Here is a 19747-nt window from a genome sequence, read left to right as displayed (position 1 = left end):
GTGAGGCAGAATATGTTTCCTGAAGCATGTTGCACCAGAGACTTTACACTTTACTTCATATTTTGGACTGAAAAGCATTAAAGAACTGCAAACTTGTACACGCTGTCAAGCAAAGAAAAGCGTCATTTAAATGGTTTACATGTTAACAAATTGAGTGCGCATTAACCTTTGCCCATACTGCCATACGTACCTGGGAGTAAATGTTTCCAACATGTTAATGCATGAACTGATCCTTTGGTTGTTAAATGATTGCTAAGTAGCAGCTTATGTCGAACAAGAAAATTTACTTATTTCTTGCACATAATTAAGTTCCTTCCATTCGGACTGTTTTTGTTGAATCATAAAGAGTCTCAAAAGGAGTATGTTTATCCTATTCTTTTTTTCTCTCTTTACTGCTTCTACGTAGTTTCATTTTGTAGGATGTATTACGAAGTTATCCTGTGATTCTTGCTTTGAATTCTGGTCATTCATACTAATCAGTAATATTTAGTTTGACCAATGGCCTTTCCTTCTATTATACTTTGGCCAACAATAATGTAATCAATTCAGCAAATATTAAATCCATCTAGTAACTTCTAGTGTTTCCCCTGATTTTTTAAAGGTTGGATGGGAGCCTGAAGGACATTTCTAGATCTGCTGATAAAGTAATAGGGGTTATTAGTGTTTGTAATTTTACTGCTGCCTGTAATAACAGTCCTGAAACTGTGGTACTGCTTACATTAAGTTTAGCAATACCAATGTATGGAATTTTTAAGGTGAAAAAGTTGAAAAATCACACAACATACAAATAGACTGTTTAACCCTAAACTCTGGTTGGTGATGGAGAGCCTATTTTGCACTAAACTCATCTGATTGTGTTCTGTGGAATTTCCATCAGTTCCTCTGTCCCTTCAAACAAGCTGGGATATCTTTAAATTCAGGATGAATAAGTGAAGTGGCAGCACTAAAGCTAAACACTGCAGGTCCTTGTAATCTGAAGTAAAAACAGAATGCAAAGAGACCCCAGCAGGCAAGACTACATTAATGAGAAGAGAAACAGAGTTAACCATCCAGGTCAGTGACTTGGATCAGAACACCTTTCGTCGGAGATGTAGCTATTCAGCTTGTCTATCCATCCCTCCCTTCTGATCTGCTCTTATTACTTCAGTGTTGTTGACTGACACAAATTAAAAAGTAATAGAGCAAGTGATTAGAAAGTAAGAACGAATACTCACACTTCATGGATAAACATCAAGTCTAGTCTTATCCTATTTAAAAAATGTAATAACTTCTTTACTCAGCTCCTGTGTTTCATGAAATTAATTGAGACAGGATCTCAATGGCCTTGAAAATCCCGTACATTTAAAAGTGTGAAGATTGGTATTCTTGTTTGAGGCAATATATTAAAGATGACTTTTGTTGCATTCCAGTTGTGCAGATTATTCAGAGTCAAGGAACGGCTGCCTAGTCATTTCATGAAAAGGAATTTTAATTAAAAAATCTCTGACTAAAAAGATATGAATGAATGCTTTCTAAATTGAAATGGATTTCTTTTTGTTCATTTTTAAAATGTTTTGGTTCTACAGGAAGCTGCTCCTTTGATGAACCGTTCAATGCATGCGGGTACAGCCAAAGGCTTGAAGACAGCGACCTTGACTGGGATCAAGTAAACACAATAGTGAAGCCTTTTATGGATCCATGGATACCAACAGGTTTGCTTCAATACTGGAAATTTTTAGTTAATGTTCTGATGTTTGACTTGGTATCTACTTCTTGATACAAAGTGATTAAAAACTCCATTTATTTGAACCCCATGCTGGTGAAATTAAATGGGTTTTCATGTTGTTATATATTATCTTATTTCATGTGTACATGCTTTAGATTAGCCTCGTCAGGATGATAGAAACTAATGGTCCAGAAGGAGGTTCAGCAGCCCAGAATAACAGCGCTGATTGTGATGGACTCCTCTCTAGCTCTCAACACGTGACTAAGTTCTGCCAACACTCATTTTTAAATATGAATGCTTTTGCTTCCACCATCACTGATGCTGCTTCATGAATATTTTCATCTCACATCGGTTGTAAAGATTTCCCTGACTCTATCCACAAAGGATGCGTGCACGCCACCATGTTGATGGAGACTCAGTTACTGAGAGCATCTTGGAATTTCTACTTTGGACTACACTTGTGCAGATATCTCAGTGCAATAATCACAAAATCCAGCAGTTGGAAAACCACGTCCAATGATTCCAAGATGATCTTAGTGTAGCTCCCCTGGCCACCCTCGGGGTCGCTCGGCTCGCTGTCGTCTAGGGAAACAGCCTCGGCCCCGCCAAACTGGATAATTCGTTTGTGTGGATACTGTGTGAGGTACCCCACCCCGCCCAAATAACAGACAATACACCAGATGCAATTAAATGATTTACAGATTATAGATATTTCTGGAACTATATAATTAAAAGAGAATAAAATATAAAAGCAAAATAAAAGGCGCCACACTTATCAAAGTTCAATCTCTTCGTGCCCAAAAACGGTTGGAGCTCGAGGACCTTCTTCTTCACCCTCGACCAGCCGCCTGGGACCAGCAACGGTGGTCGACCAGACGCTCCACACAAGTCCGTCTCCGTCTCCTCGCCGAACGTCCCGCTCGGGGTCCGACCACGTTAGCGGACATCACAGCACCTCGTCCATCCTCTGTCTCGCTCTCCCGCCTTCTGCCCCAAAACCCCGCGCATACAGTATCTTCAAATACACCAAAACCATAACAACTATCCCAATTGGTGAATAACGTATTTCTTATCACCCTCTAAACCACAACAAGCTGCTAGCGCAAACTTTCTCAGTGTTTAACACAACAAAGCCGTATTCCCCAGATTAACATAACAAAGACGCCATTTTAATTAGCCTCCGCAGTAACATAAAAAATCGAAACCCCCTTACGTTAGTAAGATTGTAACTTGTGCTGGGAATAGTTGCATCATCTCAACCTACCTGGTTGTTATAGTACTATTGAATATAGTGGTTGAACATGGTGGTGGTATACATTTGTTTGGGAAGTGTGTGATATGGACAAGGTGTGATGTTGAATCAGGTTCAAGGGTCTGGTGAGTGAGACAGACACACGGACTGTGAATAAGTATATTAATCATCTATTTACAAGATATAGAAACTACAAAGCTGAATATTCAACAAACATAATAAGATAAGAGCATGCGCTGACTTAATTTTTCCAAAACATTCTTCAGACTCTGTATACTGATGTCTTGCAATCACTGCAAATAGCCAGAAAGCATCCCACCAGCTATCCTTTCTCCAGGGAAAACCCATCAATTTAAATATAGAAACAATGTGGAGTCCCATTTCAACCCCAGTGAAATCTAACTGGTCTGACCAATCTTTTGGCATTCCATAACCCATCAGTAGGTTAGCAAGACATCCAAAGCCTGCACTGTTATCTGTTCACCGTGGGACTCTGCATCTCTCATATGGAGGTTCTCTTTTTTAAATAACCTTTTTAGGAAATGCACTTATGCTTAAAAAGCCATACCTGCTCGCAACAGCTAGTGTAATGTTGAATTAGGTTTGCGGGTCTGGCAAGTGAGACAGGACATGCTGACTTCAAATAGGTGCATTAATAATTTATTTACAAACAGTAAAAATTTGACTAAACATTCATGTTTATCAAGTTACGGACACTTCAACAAATGTACTTAGTTAAAAGCATACACAGAGCTTAACTTCCCATTGGTGATGTGCACCACTTGCCTTAAGCAAAGGAAGAAGAGAGCAAGCCAATTCAGAATCAGAATCAGGTTTATTATCACCGGCGTGTGACGTGAAATTTGTTAACTTAGCAGCAGTTCAATGCAATACATAATCTAGGAAAAAAAACTGAAATAATATAATAATAAATAAGTAAATCAATTACAGTATACATATATTGAATAGATTGAAAACCATGCAATAAGACAGAAATAATATATATTTAAAAAAGTGAGGTAGTGTCCATGGGTTCAATGTCCATTTTGGAATTGGATGGCAGAGGGGAAGAAGCTGTTCCTGAATTGCTGAATGTGTACCTCCTGGCTTCTGTACCTCCTACCTGATTGTAACAGTGAGTAAAGGGCATGCCCTGGGTGCTGGAGGTCCTTAATAATGGACGCTGCTTTTCTGAGACACCGCTCCCTAAAGATGTCCTGGGTACTTTGTAGGCTCATACTCAAGATGGAGCCAACTAAATTTACAATCCTCTGCAGCTTTTTTCGGTCCTATGCAGTAGGCCCCCACGCCCCATACCAGATAGTGATGCAGTCTGTCAGAATGCTGTCCACCGTACATCTATAGAGGTTTTTGAGTGTATTTGCTGACATAGTAAATCTCTTCAAACTCCTAATGAAGTATAGTCACTATCTTGCCTTCTTTATACTGGCATCGATATGTTCGGACAGGTTAGATCCTCAGAGATCTTTACACCCAGGAGCTTGAAGCTGCTCACTCTCTCCACTTCTGATCCCTCTATGAGGATTGGTATGTGTTCCTTCATCTTGCCCTTCCTGAAGTCCACAATCAGCTCTTTTGTCTTACTGACGTTGAGTGCCAGGTTGTTGCTGCGACACCACTCCACTAGTTGGCATAGCTCACTCTTGTACACCCTGTCGTCACCACCTGAGTGAGATTCTACCAACAATGACAATGGTTGTATCATCAGCAAATTTATTGATGGTATTTAAGCTATGCCTTGTCACTCAGTCATGGGTATATAAAGGGTGAAGCAGTGGGCTAAGCACACGCCAGTGTTGATCGTCAGCGAGGAGGAGATGTCATCACCAATCCACACAGATTGTGGTCTTCCGGTTAGGAAGTCGAGGATCCAATTGCAGAGGGAGGTACAGAGGCCCAAGTTCTGCAGGATTGTGCATATGATGGTATTAAATGCTGATCTATAGATGAAGAACAGCATCCTGACATAGGTGTTTGTATTGTCTAGGTGGTCTAAAGCCGTGTGAAGAGCCACTGAGATTGCATCTGCCGTTGACCTATTGTGGTGATAGGCAAATTGCAATGGGTCCAGGTCCTTGCTGAGGCAGGAGTTCAGTCTAGTCATGACCAACCTCTCAAAGCATTTCATCACTGTTGATGTGAATGCTACTGGGCAATGGTCATTAAGGCAGCTCACATTTTTCTTCTTAGACACTGGTATAATTTTTGCCTTTTTGAACCAAGTGGGAACTTCCACCCGTAGCACTGAGAGGTTGAAAATGTCCTTGAATACTCCCACTAGTTGATTGGCACAGGTTTTCAGAGCCTTACCAGGCCCACATGCTATTTTATTGAATGGTGAAAGGGCTTGATAGAATTGATGTAGAGAGTATGTTTCCTAAGGGTGGGAGTGTCTAAGACCAGAGGGGGCATCCCTTTTGAATGGAGATGTGGATGGATTTCTTTAGGCAGAGGCTGGTGAATCTGTGGAATTCTTCACTACAGGTAGCTGGCGAGGCCAAATCTTTATGTATATATAAGGCAGCGGTTAATAGATTCTTGTTGGTCAGGGCATGAAGGGATACAGGGAAATTACAGGAGTTTGGGGCTGAGAGGAAAATGGGATCAGCCATGATGAGACTCGATAGCCCAAATGGCCTAGTTCTGCTCCTATGTCTCATGGTCTTATACCCAGGATATTTGAAACTGGACACCAGGTGGCTAGAGTGGGAAAAGCAGTTGCAGTTTCTAAACTCACCAATCATAATGAAGTGACTTTCGACAGACAGAATAAGCCGCAACCCGCTCAGGACACAAGGGATCTTGATAAGATTCTGTTTGACAGTTTTTTCAAATACTTTTTGCTTTAAATAACTAACTTACACCTCATTTCGGCTTCCTGTAGGAAGAATGGCTTAGGGTTTGGTGTGGTGGTATAAATAGTGTGATAGTTCTGAATTTTCAGCATATCATATCCTTCTGGAGAGTAGGTGACAAAAGCAGAGCAGGCTAACTAAACCACGAGGTGTGCCCATATCCAAAATAACCAGCTATGGTTTAAATACAATGATTAATGCTGCAACATGGAATGGAGGGGGGTGGATTTGTACTATCACATTTGTTTAAGGTGTATAAAGACTTCCACATTCAAAATATTTATGAATCACAGTATCAGTCCGAAACACCTGCCCTCAGTAGTATTGTTTGCAATGTTTTCTGTGACTGTTACTTGTATTTCGGTTTGAACTATGAATTTTCACTGTTGATTACTGTTGTCACATGCACTGAACATGTAACAAGGGTCTCCTTCGTCCTTCTATATAGGCCGTGCATCTCAAACAAATGTAAATGATGCATTTTTCACATGTGCCCTTGGGTTTGTATATTGTCAATTGTCCCAAGGTTTAATCACAGCAAGAAACAGACAGCTCAAGGAATTTGGTGGATTAGGCAGCATCTGTGGTGGCAAAGGGATAACAGATGTTTTAGTTTGAGAAGCTTGCACCAGTTTCTCATCCCAAATTGCTGACCATCTCTTTGCTGCCATAGATGCCATCTGACCCACCTAGCTTTCTTCCAGGAACTTGTGTTTTTGCATAATTTCCTTATGCCTGCAGGCTCTTGTGTTGCCAGCATTTATTGCTACAGTATGCCAATTTGCAGTAATGACAAATAATCTGTACTGCCACATTTGCGCACATTTATTCTGTTTTGTTCTGGTATGAAATTCATTTTAGAGTAAAGGTATGTGGTGTGGATGATTTGTTTAATTTGCACATAGTGAATTCAGAACAGTATGACTGGGATTTGTGGTGTGTCAGTAACTACCATTGTGAGAGAGATTTATGAATGCCTGCCAAAGACAGAGGTATAAATTATAAGAAGTTGCAATTGGAACAATCAGTATCCTAAAGCTGGAATATCCCCAGGACAATTTTTTTCTGGTAGGTCTGCTCCTGGTTAATTGTGCTGTTTCCATTCTTCAGTTATTTTAACCCTTGTGAGAGAGCCAGCAAAATCAACAACTCAAACACTGAAATAAGCCCACTGTGTCTGTGCTGACAATGATGTCGAGTTAAACCACACTCTCTCAAGTACAAGGACTTCACTCACCTCCTCGGATACCCCTGGCTGACAAGAAAGGACTTTATTAGTATACTAAGAGCAAACCAGTAGTCATGCAGACTGTTGGTTCTCTTGAGGATCAGTGTGATGATCTACATGTGGAACTACAGGAGTCTTAAGTAAGAGCATAAGACGAAATGTGTCTAGTTGGTACATACTGTGTAGGAGGACTTGGCAGCTACTGAGTTCAGGGGAGTAAATCACTGATGTCCTGCAGCATTTCAACATTTCAAAGGGGGAAGTGTTGCAAATCTTGAAATGCATACAGCTGGATAAACCTCAGATCCTGACCAGATATATCCTAGGTTGTTATAAGCCCATAACACATAGGAGCAGAATTAGGCCATTCAGCCCATCAAGTCTGCTGTGCCATTCCATCATGGCTGGTTTATTATTCCTCTCAACCCCATTCTCCCGTCTCCTTCGATGCCCAGACTAATCGAGAACCTATCAACCTCTGCTTTAAATATACTCAATAACTTGGCCTCCACAGCCATCTCTGCAATGAGTTCCACAGATTTACACCCCTCTGACTAAAGAAATTCCTCCTCATGTCTGGACTACATGGACATCTCTTTATTCTGAGGGATCTGGACCTGGACTCCCCCACTATAGGAAACATCCTCTCCCCATCCACTCTATCTAGGCCTTTTAATATGTGATAGGTTTCAATGAGATCCCCCCTCATTCTTCTAAACATCAGTGAGTACAGGCCCAAAGCTATCATATGCTCCTCATACGTTAATCCTTTTATTCCTGGACTCATTTTTGTGAAACTCCTCTGGACCTTTTCCAATGCCAGCACATATTTTTCTTAGATAAGGGTTCCTTTGTCTATCTACCTATTTTCTCAAAGAGGATGTGACTAAACACATTGATGAAGGTGGAGCCGTAAATGTAGTGTATATGGATTTTATCAAGGCATTTGATGAGGTACCCCATGCAAGGCTTATTGAGAAAGTAAGGAGGCATAGGATCCAAGGGCACATTGCTTTGTGGATCCAGAACTGGCTTGCCCACAGAAGGCAAAGAGTGGTTATAGACGGGTCATATTCTGCATGGAGGCCGATGACCAGTGGTGTGCCTCAGGGATCTATTCTGGTACCCCTACTCTTTGTGATTTTTTTTAAATGACCTGGATGAGGAAGCAGAGGGATGGGTTAGTAAATTTGCTGATGATACAAAGGTTGGGGGTGTTGTGGATAGTGTGGAGGGCTGTCAGAGGTTACAACGGGACATTGACAGGATGCAAAACTGGGCTGAGAAGTGGCAGGTGGAGTTCAACCCAGATAAGTGTGAGGTGGTTCATTTTGGTAGGTCGAATATAATGGCAGAATATAGTATTAATGGTAAGACTTTTGGCAGTGTGGAGGATCAGAGGGATCTTGGGGTCTGAGTCCATAGGACACTCATAGGTGCTGTGCAGGTTGACTCTGTGGTTAAGAAGGCATATGGTGCATTGGCCTTCATCAACCGTGGGATTGAGTTCAAGAGCCGAGAGGTAATGTTGCAGCTATATAGGACCCTGGTCAGACCCCACTTGGAGTACTGTGCTCAGTTCTGGTCACCTGACGACAGGAAGGACCCCGGGCCAACAACTTAGAACATGAATTCTACTGTTCTGTCTGTGCCAGTACTCACTCAGATAACTTTCCAATTTACAACTCTGAAATAGGGGAACTCCATTGGTCAGAGGATCGATCCTTCCTTCCTTCCTTCCTTCCTATCCCTGGTGTAGGTGATTCTCCAGAGGTATCGCTGATGGCACAATTAGTGATCACCTCTGTTTTCATTCTTAGCAATTCAAATGTAGCATTCCAGTACCATTGTCTGTAAGTCGTGTGTCTGGCCTTCAACACCTTTTTATTGGCTCTGCTCCAGGACAGCATCCACTAATACCCTCTTCCCAGCAAGTGACAATCAGTAATTCATTGCTTTTTGTTCTCAGTCAGCACAAGCTTGATTCATGCAAAACAGATACTGACCCAATAGTCAAAAACCTGGATGTTATATCCAATCAAGGAACATCTCACAAATAACTTCTTATTCGGAAATTATCTCTAGTCCAGCAGCTTACTTGAACCATCACTGTGTCTTCACTGATCAAGCCAAGCAACTAACACATAAAATGGAGGACGTAAAAACAGATCCACAAAATGGCAGCCTCCATCTCCAAGCACACGGCAGAAACAAAGACAATTGATCTACCTGCTTCCACTGTCCTTGACCCATTCAAGTTTGACATTTTCCTACATATTTCAAATCTGCAATGGCCAACAAGTAATTTGCAGGAAACGCTGTAACTGGTGGCAAAGTGGACAGTGAAGAAGGCTATCGAAGGCAACAAAAAGGTGGGTGGAATTTAACTTGGACAAGTGTGAGGTGATGTATTTTGAGAAGTTAAAGCTGGAAATTAAAATCATCCACTACAATAACCATGTTTGTACTTTTTGCCATAATCTGCCCACATATCTGTTCCTCTAGCTCCTGAGAGTTATTCAGAGGGCTATAGTATCTTAGTGATGGAACCTTTTTTTGTTCCTGCATTCTACCTATATGACCTCACTGGATGACTCCTCCAAGATGTTCTCTCTTAGTGCAACTGTAACATTCTCCGTAATCAGTAATCATCCCTTCGCTTTTACATCCCTCTCTGCCACATCTTAAACATCAGTACCCTGGAATATTGAACTGCCAGTTTTGCTTTTCTCTGAATCAGTTTTCTGTAATGGCGACAAAATTATAGTTCCATATATCAGAGTCAAGGAGTCATAAAACATGGAAATGGGCTGTTAGACCCATGGTTTCCATACTCTGTGTCACCCAGCGAGCTAGTCCCATCTGTCTGTGTTTGGCGCATAGTCCTCTAGATCTCTCCTATCCATGTACTTGCCTAAATGACTTTTAAATATTGCTGATGTGCCTATCTCAACCACTATCCCTGGCAGTTCATTCCAAATATACACCACCCTTTAAGTGAAGAATCAGCTCCTGATGTCCCCTCTAAGTCTCTCACCTTTGACCTTAAACCTATTTTAAACTAATTCAGGCTCAAATGTCTTACTCACTATATTCCTTACTTTAACATAAATGCACTTGAAGCTATCACTCTTACAGTGTTCATTATCCTAGCTTTTCCTGTTTTCGCTGTTCCATTTACTTGACTTATCCTCTACTGAACCTTTAGCCAGCTATTCTCTCAAAATGCTGCAGGAACACAGCAGACCAGGCAGCATCTATGGAAAAGAGTAAACAGTCGACATTTTGGTCCTGATGAAGGGTCTCGGCCCGAAATGTCGACTGTTTACTCTTTTCCATAGATGCTGCCTGGCCTGCTGAGTTTCTCTAGCATTTTGAGTGTGTTGCTCAAATTTCCAGCGACTGCAGATTTTCTTGTCTTCATCCAGCTACTCTTGCTGTTTTTGAGGGTGCCTTTGATTACTGATTCAAACGATAGTATTGGGAAAGGCCTATTGTATTGAACTGCAGAAAATATCCATTTAGCAGAAGCTATGGATTAGCTCTCCCAAAGTGGAGTGATACTGAGGGATACTCAAATGTAAAGGGAAAACACAGTTAATATTGCCAGTGGATGGCATGATCTCGCCTCTTGCTACACCCTTTCCCCAGACAGCTTTTATAGAACATAGAACATAGTACAGCACAGTACAGGCCCTTCGGCCCACAATGTTGTGCCGACCCTCAAACCCTGCCTCCCATATAAGCCCTCACCTTAGATTCCTCCATATACCTGTCTAGTAGTCTCTTAAACTTCACTAGTGTATCTGCCTGCACCACTGACTCAGGCAGTGCATTCCACGCACCAACCACTCTCTGAGTAAAAAACCTTCCTCTAATATCCCCCTTGAACTTCCCACCCCTTACCTTAAAGCCATGTCCTCTTTTATTGAGCAGTGGTGCCCTGGGAAAGAGGCGCTGGCTATCCACTCTATCTATTCCTCTTATTATCTTCTACACCTCTATCATGTCTCCTCTCATCCTCCTTCTCTCCAAAGAGTAAATGTAGACATTTATGTAGACATTTGCACTACATTGTTTTCATTGTTACAATCTCACTTTCTCATTTACTGGTTTTCTGCGCTTAACTCCTGTTGTAAGCTGTAGCCCAGAACACTGATTCTCCCGGAGTTCCTCTGCTCAGTAATTGACTTGTATCCTGTTCTTTACAAAATGTCACCATTATTAATTTAAGAACATCATTGTGAAGAAAAACATGAATTAATAATGCCCTGACTGTATGTTGTTCAAACCAGTATCTCACACTGAAAATTTTGAATGGGATGCAGTGAACTTAAAGTTCAAAGGGATACTTTGAAAGGTTGAGCCTGGATGAGGTGAAAGTGCTTTGTAGTTGAGAGCAGTGGGGCTACAAAAAAATCTATGGACACTAATTCATATAGAAGGGAAGAAAACAGTTTCACTTGGCAGCATCATGACCAATTGTTGTAACCAGGAGGAGAGAAGATGAAGATTAATATTAATCTTAGCTAAACTTGATCTGTTTCAGTTTTTGAGGTTGAATAGTTTGGGCAAGAGAGAGGACAGAGTGGCAGAGAGAGTTTTGGAGTTGATGTTTTGTCAAAAAGTAAGAGACTTTAAAATCCTTTTGTTTCCAACACATGACATTACTTGGTAATTGCAAACATGTCCCTTTGTAGGTTAGAAAGGATGAATGAGAATTCTCATCAGATATGGACAAAAGTATGGATTAGGCAATAGGCAAAATAACTAGAATGGGATAGGCAGAGGATCAGAAGTGAACTATCAGGTTTCTGTTTTATTCTGCAGATCATTCATGCAGCTTTGAACACCTTAAACGTTTACAAAGTAATTACTTTAGTTCATTTAATTTGATTGTGGTGTAAATAATTAATTGGATTGTCTCTTACCTGCACAGAGCTGAACCATTTGTCCAATTCTTGCCCTTCAAATTCTTTTCAACTCTGTTTTTGATTTCTGAGGCGTTCTTGGCCAAATGTTAGAGATGATGTTCTTTCAGAAACCTATGTTATGAGCATACCAAAAGAGCATCTTCCTATTGGAGATCTCTGTCACTTAATGAGCCAAATTAACTTTCCCGCATTTGCATTCAGAAATTTTCTCTTTCATTTTTATTCTCTATAAATATTTGTTGTGGTTATTTTGCCAGCCTTCTAGTATTCATTAAGACGGAGAAAAATTATTGTTGGCCAAGTGGATTTTTGTGCTTAATGGCCTTTGTTTTGCAAGTAAATCCATCAAAGGTTACTTGAAACCTCAAGATATTCTTAATGATACTTCTCAATGATGATTCCTGCTGATGAGGTAATGCTTAGGTATTACAGTTGTCCTTGGATGGATAATACACAAACGAGCAAGATTAGCCATTGTTGGATCATTGCCTCCTGCAACAGTAATAAAAAGTGCCATTGCAAGACACTTAAGTAACATGTTTCCTATTTACTTGTTATGTTTTATTTCACCTGGGTTACGTCTTTTCTATTGTTATTGTTACTCTAAAGAGAAATGAGTTTAGAATCCATTAGTAATTAGGCTTGTAACTTTAGCACCATTGAAGCTGTGCATACAGGGTCAAAGTATCCCAGAACAAATTGAAAAGGAGTTCTCAATGAAAACTACTTCTGAGGTCCTCGAACAATTTGGCTTGGCTCAAGTCCATTGGGTGGCAACTTGTTGCTCTCCAAAACCCCACAAAGGCTTGGTTTACCTCACTATTTTGGAAGATGATGAATCAATTATGATGACTCCACTAGTTTATTGAGGAGTTGAAGCTGAACACAGGAAATATCCCTTCAGTAATGGAATTTGGAAACTTGCACAGTTGGATGGAATAAAAAAAATTGAAATGCAAGGTACAGAAAAGGGCTTTTGCTGCCTTACCAAAAATAGCTTTGAGATAGTTCCACAGGTCAGATTATTTAAAAAAAAAATGACATGGGAAAGAATCCATTCTAAGTAGAAAGGAGGAGAGTGGATAAAACTGAGCTGTATGGATCAGGAAAAGTTCCTTCTCCGACACCAACATCTAACTCTGCCTGGGTGATGAGGTAGTTAGTAGTATGGTTTCTATTATGAATTTGTATTCAAGTCTGACTTTTGGGGTAGCACAGTAGTGTAGTGGTCATCATAATGTTATTTTAGCTCCACCAGTCTGAGTTCAATTCCTGCCACTGTCTGTAAGGAGTTTGTACAGTCTTCACATGACCACGTGGGTTTCCTTCAGATGCTCCGATTTCCTTCCACGTTCAAAAGGATAATAAGTTAATTGGTTAATCGGGTATAATTGGGCAGTGTGGGTTCATTGGGCTGGCAGAGCTTGTAACCATGTTGTATCTCCAGATAAATAAATAAAAATAATATAAAGTCTATCCCCACTGCTCAGTCATTCACCTAAATGACTAAAAATAATATTAAGGATATGCTTTGTGAAAGAAATTAGATGGAGAAGGGGTCATTTATGGTTTAGTTAGCCTTAAGATGGATGATGGCTTTCATTGATAATGTTTCCATCATTAAGTAACCAACCAACACTGTCATCTAATGAATGGCAATTTGGCCCAGGTACCCAAGAGTTGCCAATTGTCACTAAAATTGTAGTCCTGCAACTGTTACAATAACAAGAGACGTTGGAGGAAACTAAGAAATAAAATGATAAAATATTGCAGGCAAAGCATTAAGGTGTGTCAGAATGAACAGAGGTTCTGACAATGGCTGGAAAACATAGTTTTAAATCATTTTTATGCCATGGACTGCTACCATTAACCAAGGGGTTTGTGGACCCCAGGCTGGCACCACCTGTTTTAAAGGCATTTTAAAAGTTTTAGCATCTAGGTAACTGATAGAAAAAAATGATTGCAAATATAATAAATGTGGTGTTGCTAATAGTTTTTGAGAAGGTCTTTAATGAACAATTAATTACAACATTTCTTTGTGTTGGGCGAATCTGGTGGGGCTGGTGATTCAAGGATGCACATCAGAAATTAAGAGTACAGAGGTCACTGTGTCTGATGCTCAGCCTTCCAAATTCTGCTGCATGAAGTTTCTTTGAGATGGTAAACGTGACAGTGGCACAAAAGTTTAACAATGATATGAGAAACACTTCTTACTAGCTTGCATTTCTTTTTACAGCATCCCAAGAAATTGTACAAGTCTTATGACAGAAACTCCTCAGATGGCTGTATGACAGCAATTAGATGATTAATTTTAATGACATTGATTAAGAGGTCGAAGATTTAAAAGGGACCGGAGGGGCATTTTTGTTTTACACATGCTGATGACTATATGGAACGAGCTGCCAGAAGACATGATTGAGGCAGGTACAATAATATTACTTAAGAAGCACTTGGATAAGTACTTGGAGAGACAGGAGAAATATGGGGCAAACACAGGAACTTGGGACTAACTGGATGGGCATCATGGTTGGCATATGTTTGTAGGTCATTGGGCCAGAGGGCCTGTTTCTGTGGCAGGAAAGGAATTGTTGACGTTACTGGTCAAAGCCCTGCGTCCATAATCACAGTACTGCTCAACCAACTGAGTTCTTGCAGCAGATTGTTTATTATACCTACATAAAATATTTCTGTACCAGTTGGTGCCTCTAAGAGATCAGAGAAAACAACTGCCACAAAGGATACTGCATAGTACTGAACAGGTAATATAGGCGAGTATATTACTATAAAATTTGCTCATTTATCAGATCAACTGAGGACTGAAAATGTATGGTTTATGGCTAAGTAATTGGTCTTGAATATATGAATAATGTAATGAGGATACTTAACTGTTCAGGGTAATTAACCTCCTGGGTTGGTTTATGGTTCTTAATGGACAGATCCCTTGTAACCTACTTCTCACCTTTTCCTTTCATGGCATCAGCTTACCACTTGAATGCCTTCAACTGTTTTGCATTTAACTTAGCCCTTGACTACATCATGAGTCAAATATTGTTAAATAAAATTAAAGCAACATTAGCAACTCCTGGCTGAAGACTGAATATGTACAGTGTAACTGATATTAGTTATTTGTACCATGATACAGTGAAAAACTCGTCTTGTAAAACTGTTTATACAAATCAAATCATAACACAGTGCATTGAACTAGAATAAGGTAAAGCAATAACAATGCAGAATAAAGTGCAAAGTTCATAACAAGGTAGATCATAATCAATGGCCCCTTCTTATTGTACAAGAAGCCCATTCAAGAGTCTGATAACAGTAGGATAGAAGCTGTCCTTGAGTTGGTGGTACGTACGTTCAGGCTTTCGTATCTTTTGCCCAATGGGTGAGAGAAGAAGAGGAATGTCCAGGGTGGAAAGGGCTTTGATTATACTGGCAGCTTTGCTGAGGCAGCAAGAAGTCTAGACGGAGTCCGTAGAACAGAACTGGTTACTGTGATATGCTGAACTGTGTCCACAACTCTCTGCAGTTTTCTGTGGTCATTTATAGTGTAGTTGCCATACCAAGCTGTTATGCCACCAGGCTTTCTACGGTGATTAAAAATTGTTAAGAGTTGATGGGGACATGCTGAATTTCTTTAGCTCCTGAGGAAGCAGGTACGTTGATCAGCTTTCTCAGTCATGAAATTATATGGTAGAACCAGGATGTGCTGTTGGTGATGTTCACACCAAGGAGCTTGATGTAGACAGGAGCATGTGAATCACCATCCTTTCTGAAAACTACTCACTGCCTGAACATGCCAGACCTGTGCAACAAATGGTGCAGAGGTTTATAAGGTTGTGAAAAATTGTGTAGACTGAAAAATAAGGTAAAAATTTTCATTCAAAGCCAAAAGGAAGCTGCAAGATGCTCAACAGGTAAACACAACATCTGTTAAGTGACTGAATTTCATTCTGTTGAGAAAATCACAAGTTTGCTCTTTCCCCTATATTGAATTATATGATTTCAGAGGTTATTTATTCTGTCTTCATGATCTCCAGGCTAGAGAGTGTGTGTGGAGGATGGGGCATGGTGAGGGGTAGAGAAAATAATTAGTGAGTCTTGTTACTCCTTAATGCCATCCAGCTTTGCATACTGAGCTTCCTACTTGGGATTCAGTCACATGCCTGTATTATTTTAATATTGACGGGGAGAAGCACCTGTGTGTGGCAGCTTCTGAATTTCTAATGTGCTTCAAGCAGGTTGAATCCTCCTGGAAAAGACAATAGGTAAAATTGTGGTTAACTGTGATGAGCTCCATTTTTCAAAAAATATTCTTTATTCATAAAAACTGCAAATTAATTGTATCACAGTGGCATAGCGGTTAGCGTGATGCTATTACAGCTCGGGCATCAGAGTTGAACTCAATCCTAGCATCCTCTGTGAGGTAGGTGTCTCTGTACGTCCTCCCCATGGAATGCATAGGTTTTCTCCAGGTGATCCGGTTTCATCGCAGAGTCCAAAAACATACCGGGTAGGTTAATTAGTTATTGTAAATTGTCCTGTGATTAGGTTAGGGGTGCTCAAGGTTTGCCGTGCAGTGTGGCTCGTAGGCACACTGCACCTCTAAATAAATCAATAAATAAAAATAAATATGCCGTCCTTTCATAAATTACTACTCGCTGTGCAGGACAGAAAATTCCTCTTGTGGACAATCTCACATTGTGTTAGCGTGTCCTCAATAATTTTTTCTTTTATATACAATCTGACATAGGGCACTGCAGCACAGGAGCAGGCTCTTTGGCACATCTCGTCCATGCCAAGCTGTCACTCTGTCAACCCACACCTCAACCACGGCCATCGGTACCCCACCCATCCATGTACTAATCCACCCTTCTCTTAAATATTGCAACCAAACTCACATCCACCACTTCCGCAAGCAACGCATTCCACACTCAGACCACCCCTCAGGATCCCCGTAAACATTCCACCTTTCGTTCTAGTCCCTCCCTGAAGGAGATGGATGACTGACTCATCTCTACTGCAATCCCTGCAAAGGCAGAATGTTGTTGTGTTGAGACCTTAGCTGACCATGATAAGCTCAGAAGAACACAGCAAGTAAAAGCAGGTGCAGGCCATTTGGCCCCTTGTAGCTGCTCCACTGTCCCATATGATCGTGACTGATCTTTTACATCAATATCATTTTCCTCCTGTCTCTCTTAATACCCAGAAATCTATCATTCTGTATTTAATGGTGGACAGCCTGCTATTCAGCTGCTCATGTGTGTTACAAACACTTGAATGAAATGTTGGTACTCGGGAAATCAAAATATTATTCAAATAACAAATGCTTCTTTCTGCCTTTTAAAAATCTTCTCTCTTCTCTCATCGGTGGAACAAGAACTTTCAATAGTATAGGAAATGGGAAGAAGTATAAACGTGATGACGGAGAAGCATTTGCAGTGGAGTAGTTGTCAAAGTCTATTTTATTGCCATATGCTCAAGTACATATTTGCACAGGTGCAATGTAAAGCTAGCTTTCAGTAGCATCACAGGCACATAGCTTCATTCATATCAACAGCATTCGCAAAACAAAACATAATTTATAAACAATTATGGGCCAATTTACTGGTAGTGTTGATAAAATTTGTCAACAGGATGTGGCTGGTGTTATGGTGGAGAGTTGCATGGTAACAAGAGAAGGAAGTGTAGAATGGCATGAAAGAATGGCACTGAGCCAAATCAGTAATCAGCAGGGCTAGGTATGATACAAATTGTTGAGGAATGCAGGCAGGAACAGTGGTCAACTGGGGAGTAGGAATTGTCCTGGGAGGGACAATTCCTATTGAAAATTAAGTGAAAATAATGTGTTTCAAATTAAGAAAACTCTATACAAAATCTATCGGAATGAGAACTGGAGAAGGTTCGAAGTCTATGGAAGGTTAATTCTATTAACCTCTATTAATCAACCACTGAGGCTTTTTAAATAAATTAGGCAGGCTTTGATGGATTTTTAATTGTGCAAACATGTCTACTATATTCAGAGAAAAGCTAAAAAGTTTTAAAGGGTGTTCTAAATGCTGCTTAAATGTTGCCTGGGAATTATTTCTCTGTTGTTTATTTATATATAATTTGCTGTATTGTTTTGATGCTGCTTCACCTCTAGGATTCAGCGCCAAACAGACGAGCTTAGCTACTCTTTACAGTAAACACGAGGAATTCTGCAGATGCTGGAAGTTCAAGCAACATACATCAAAGTTGCTGGTGAACGCAGCAGGCCAGGCAGCATCTCTAGGAAGAGGTATAGTCGACGTTTCGGGCTGAGACGTTGACTGTACCTCTTCCTAGAGATGCTGCCTGGCCCGCTGCGTTCACCAGCAACTTTGATGTGTATTGCTACTTTTTACAGATATGTTTTGGGAATGAAGAGTTGAATACTAGATGGCACAAAGGTAGGGGTGGGGTAGATTCTTTAGTCTGTTAACAAGTGTAGCTGATGAGCTCAAAACCTCTGAGATAGGGGAAATAATGAGGGGATAGGAGTGGGAGGGTGACAGCTGGGGGTGTATTAACTATCAAGCTGACTTGATTACTTGACCATCATAATGAAAATAATCATGTTTCTACATAGAAAGCATCTTTTATATTGAAAAATGGGGAGAGTGTAATACTGGATCTTTTATTAGGAAATGAGACAGGGCAGGTAACAGAAATGTGTGCAGGGTAACACTTTTGATCCAGTGATTATAATTATGTTTGTTTTAGAAAATTATGGAGAAAGATAGGACATGTCCTTGGGTTGAGATTCAAAATTGGAGAAAGACCAATTTTGATGGCATCAGGAAGGATCTGTAGTTATGGATTGGAGTAGGTTGCTTTCTGTTAAGTGGGCGGCCTTCAACAATGAAATATTTAGAGCACAGAGTTCTTGTTAGAATACAGGGCAAGGCTCACAGGTTTAGGGAATTGGTTTTTGGGAGATATTGAGACCCTGCTTAAGAAGAAGGAGATGAATAGCAAGTACAGGCAGCAAGTAACAAATGAGGCAGTAGAATATAAAAAAAATGCAAGAGAGCACTTAAGAGGGAAATCAGGAGTGCTAAAGGAATGCATGAGGCTGCTCTAGCAGACAAGGTGAAGGAGAATCACAAGAGTTTCTACAGATATATTAAGAGCAAAAGGATAAGAGACAAAATTGGTCCATGTGAAGATCACATGGTGATCTGTGCATGGAGCTGAAAGAGATAGGGAGGTCATAATTGGTGTATTTATATCTGTATTTACTTGGGAGAAGGACACAAAGTTTATAAAACTGAGGCAAAACAGTAGCAAGGTTGTGGACATATCAGAATTACAGAAGAGGAGGTGCATGCCATCTTGAGGCAAATTAAGGTGGATAAGTGTACAAGGCCTGCCAATGTGTCCCCTTGGACCTTGTAGGAGGCATGTACAGAAGTTGCAGGGATCTTGGCAGATGTACTGAAACACTCTAAATCATGGCATGGTATCCGAGGATTGGAGGATTGTTAATGTTGTTCCATTGTTTAAGAAGAGCTCAAAGAATAAGATGGGAAGTTATAGGCTGATGACATCAGCAATGGGTAAATTATTGAAAGATGTTCTGAAGGACAGGATATATAAGTATTTGGATAGAGAGAGCCTGATGAGAAAAAGTCAACATGGCGTTGTAGGTCATATCTAACCAAACTCGTAGAGATTTTTGAAGAGGTTACCAGGAAAGTTGTTGAAAGAAAGGTAGTGGCTATTGTCTAT

The 19747-nt window shown here is 40.4% G+C and overlaps 1 protein-coding gene across 10 annotated transcripts in view; it reads left to right on the top strand.

The window, feature by feature from the left end:
- LOC140198158 (receptor-type tyrosine-protein phosphatase mu-like) overlaps positions 1-19747 on the top strand; it is a 1049822-nt gene that overhangs the window by 222926 nt on the left and 807149 nt on the right. For all 10 annotated transcript variants that reach the window (XM_072259223.1, XM_072259213.1, XM_072259205.1 and 7 more), the window contains exon 2: positions 1566-1691. In XM_072259223.1, the coding sequence (XP_072115324.1) occupies positions 1566-1691 (126 nt within the window). The remainder of the gene's footprint in view (positions 1-1565; positions 1692-19747) is intronic.

The sequence above is a fragment of the Mobula birostris genome, chromosome 1 (genome assembly GCF_030028105.1).
Source record: "Mobula birostris isolate sMobBir1 chromosome 1, sMobBir1.hap1, whole genome shotgun sequence".
NCBI lineage: Eukaryota > Metazoa > Chordata > Chondrichthyes > Myliobatiformes > Myliobatidae > Mobula > Mobula birostris.
The sequence above is the reverse complement of the archived record's forward strand: the minus strand, read 5'-3'. Positions and strand labels throughout refer to the sequence as shown.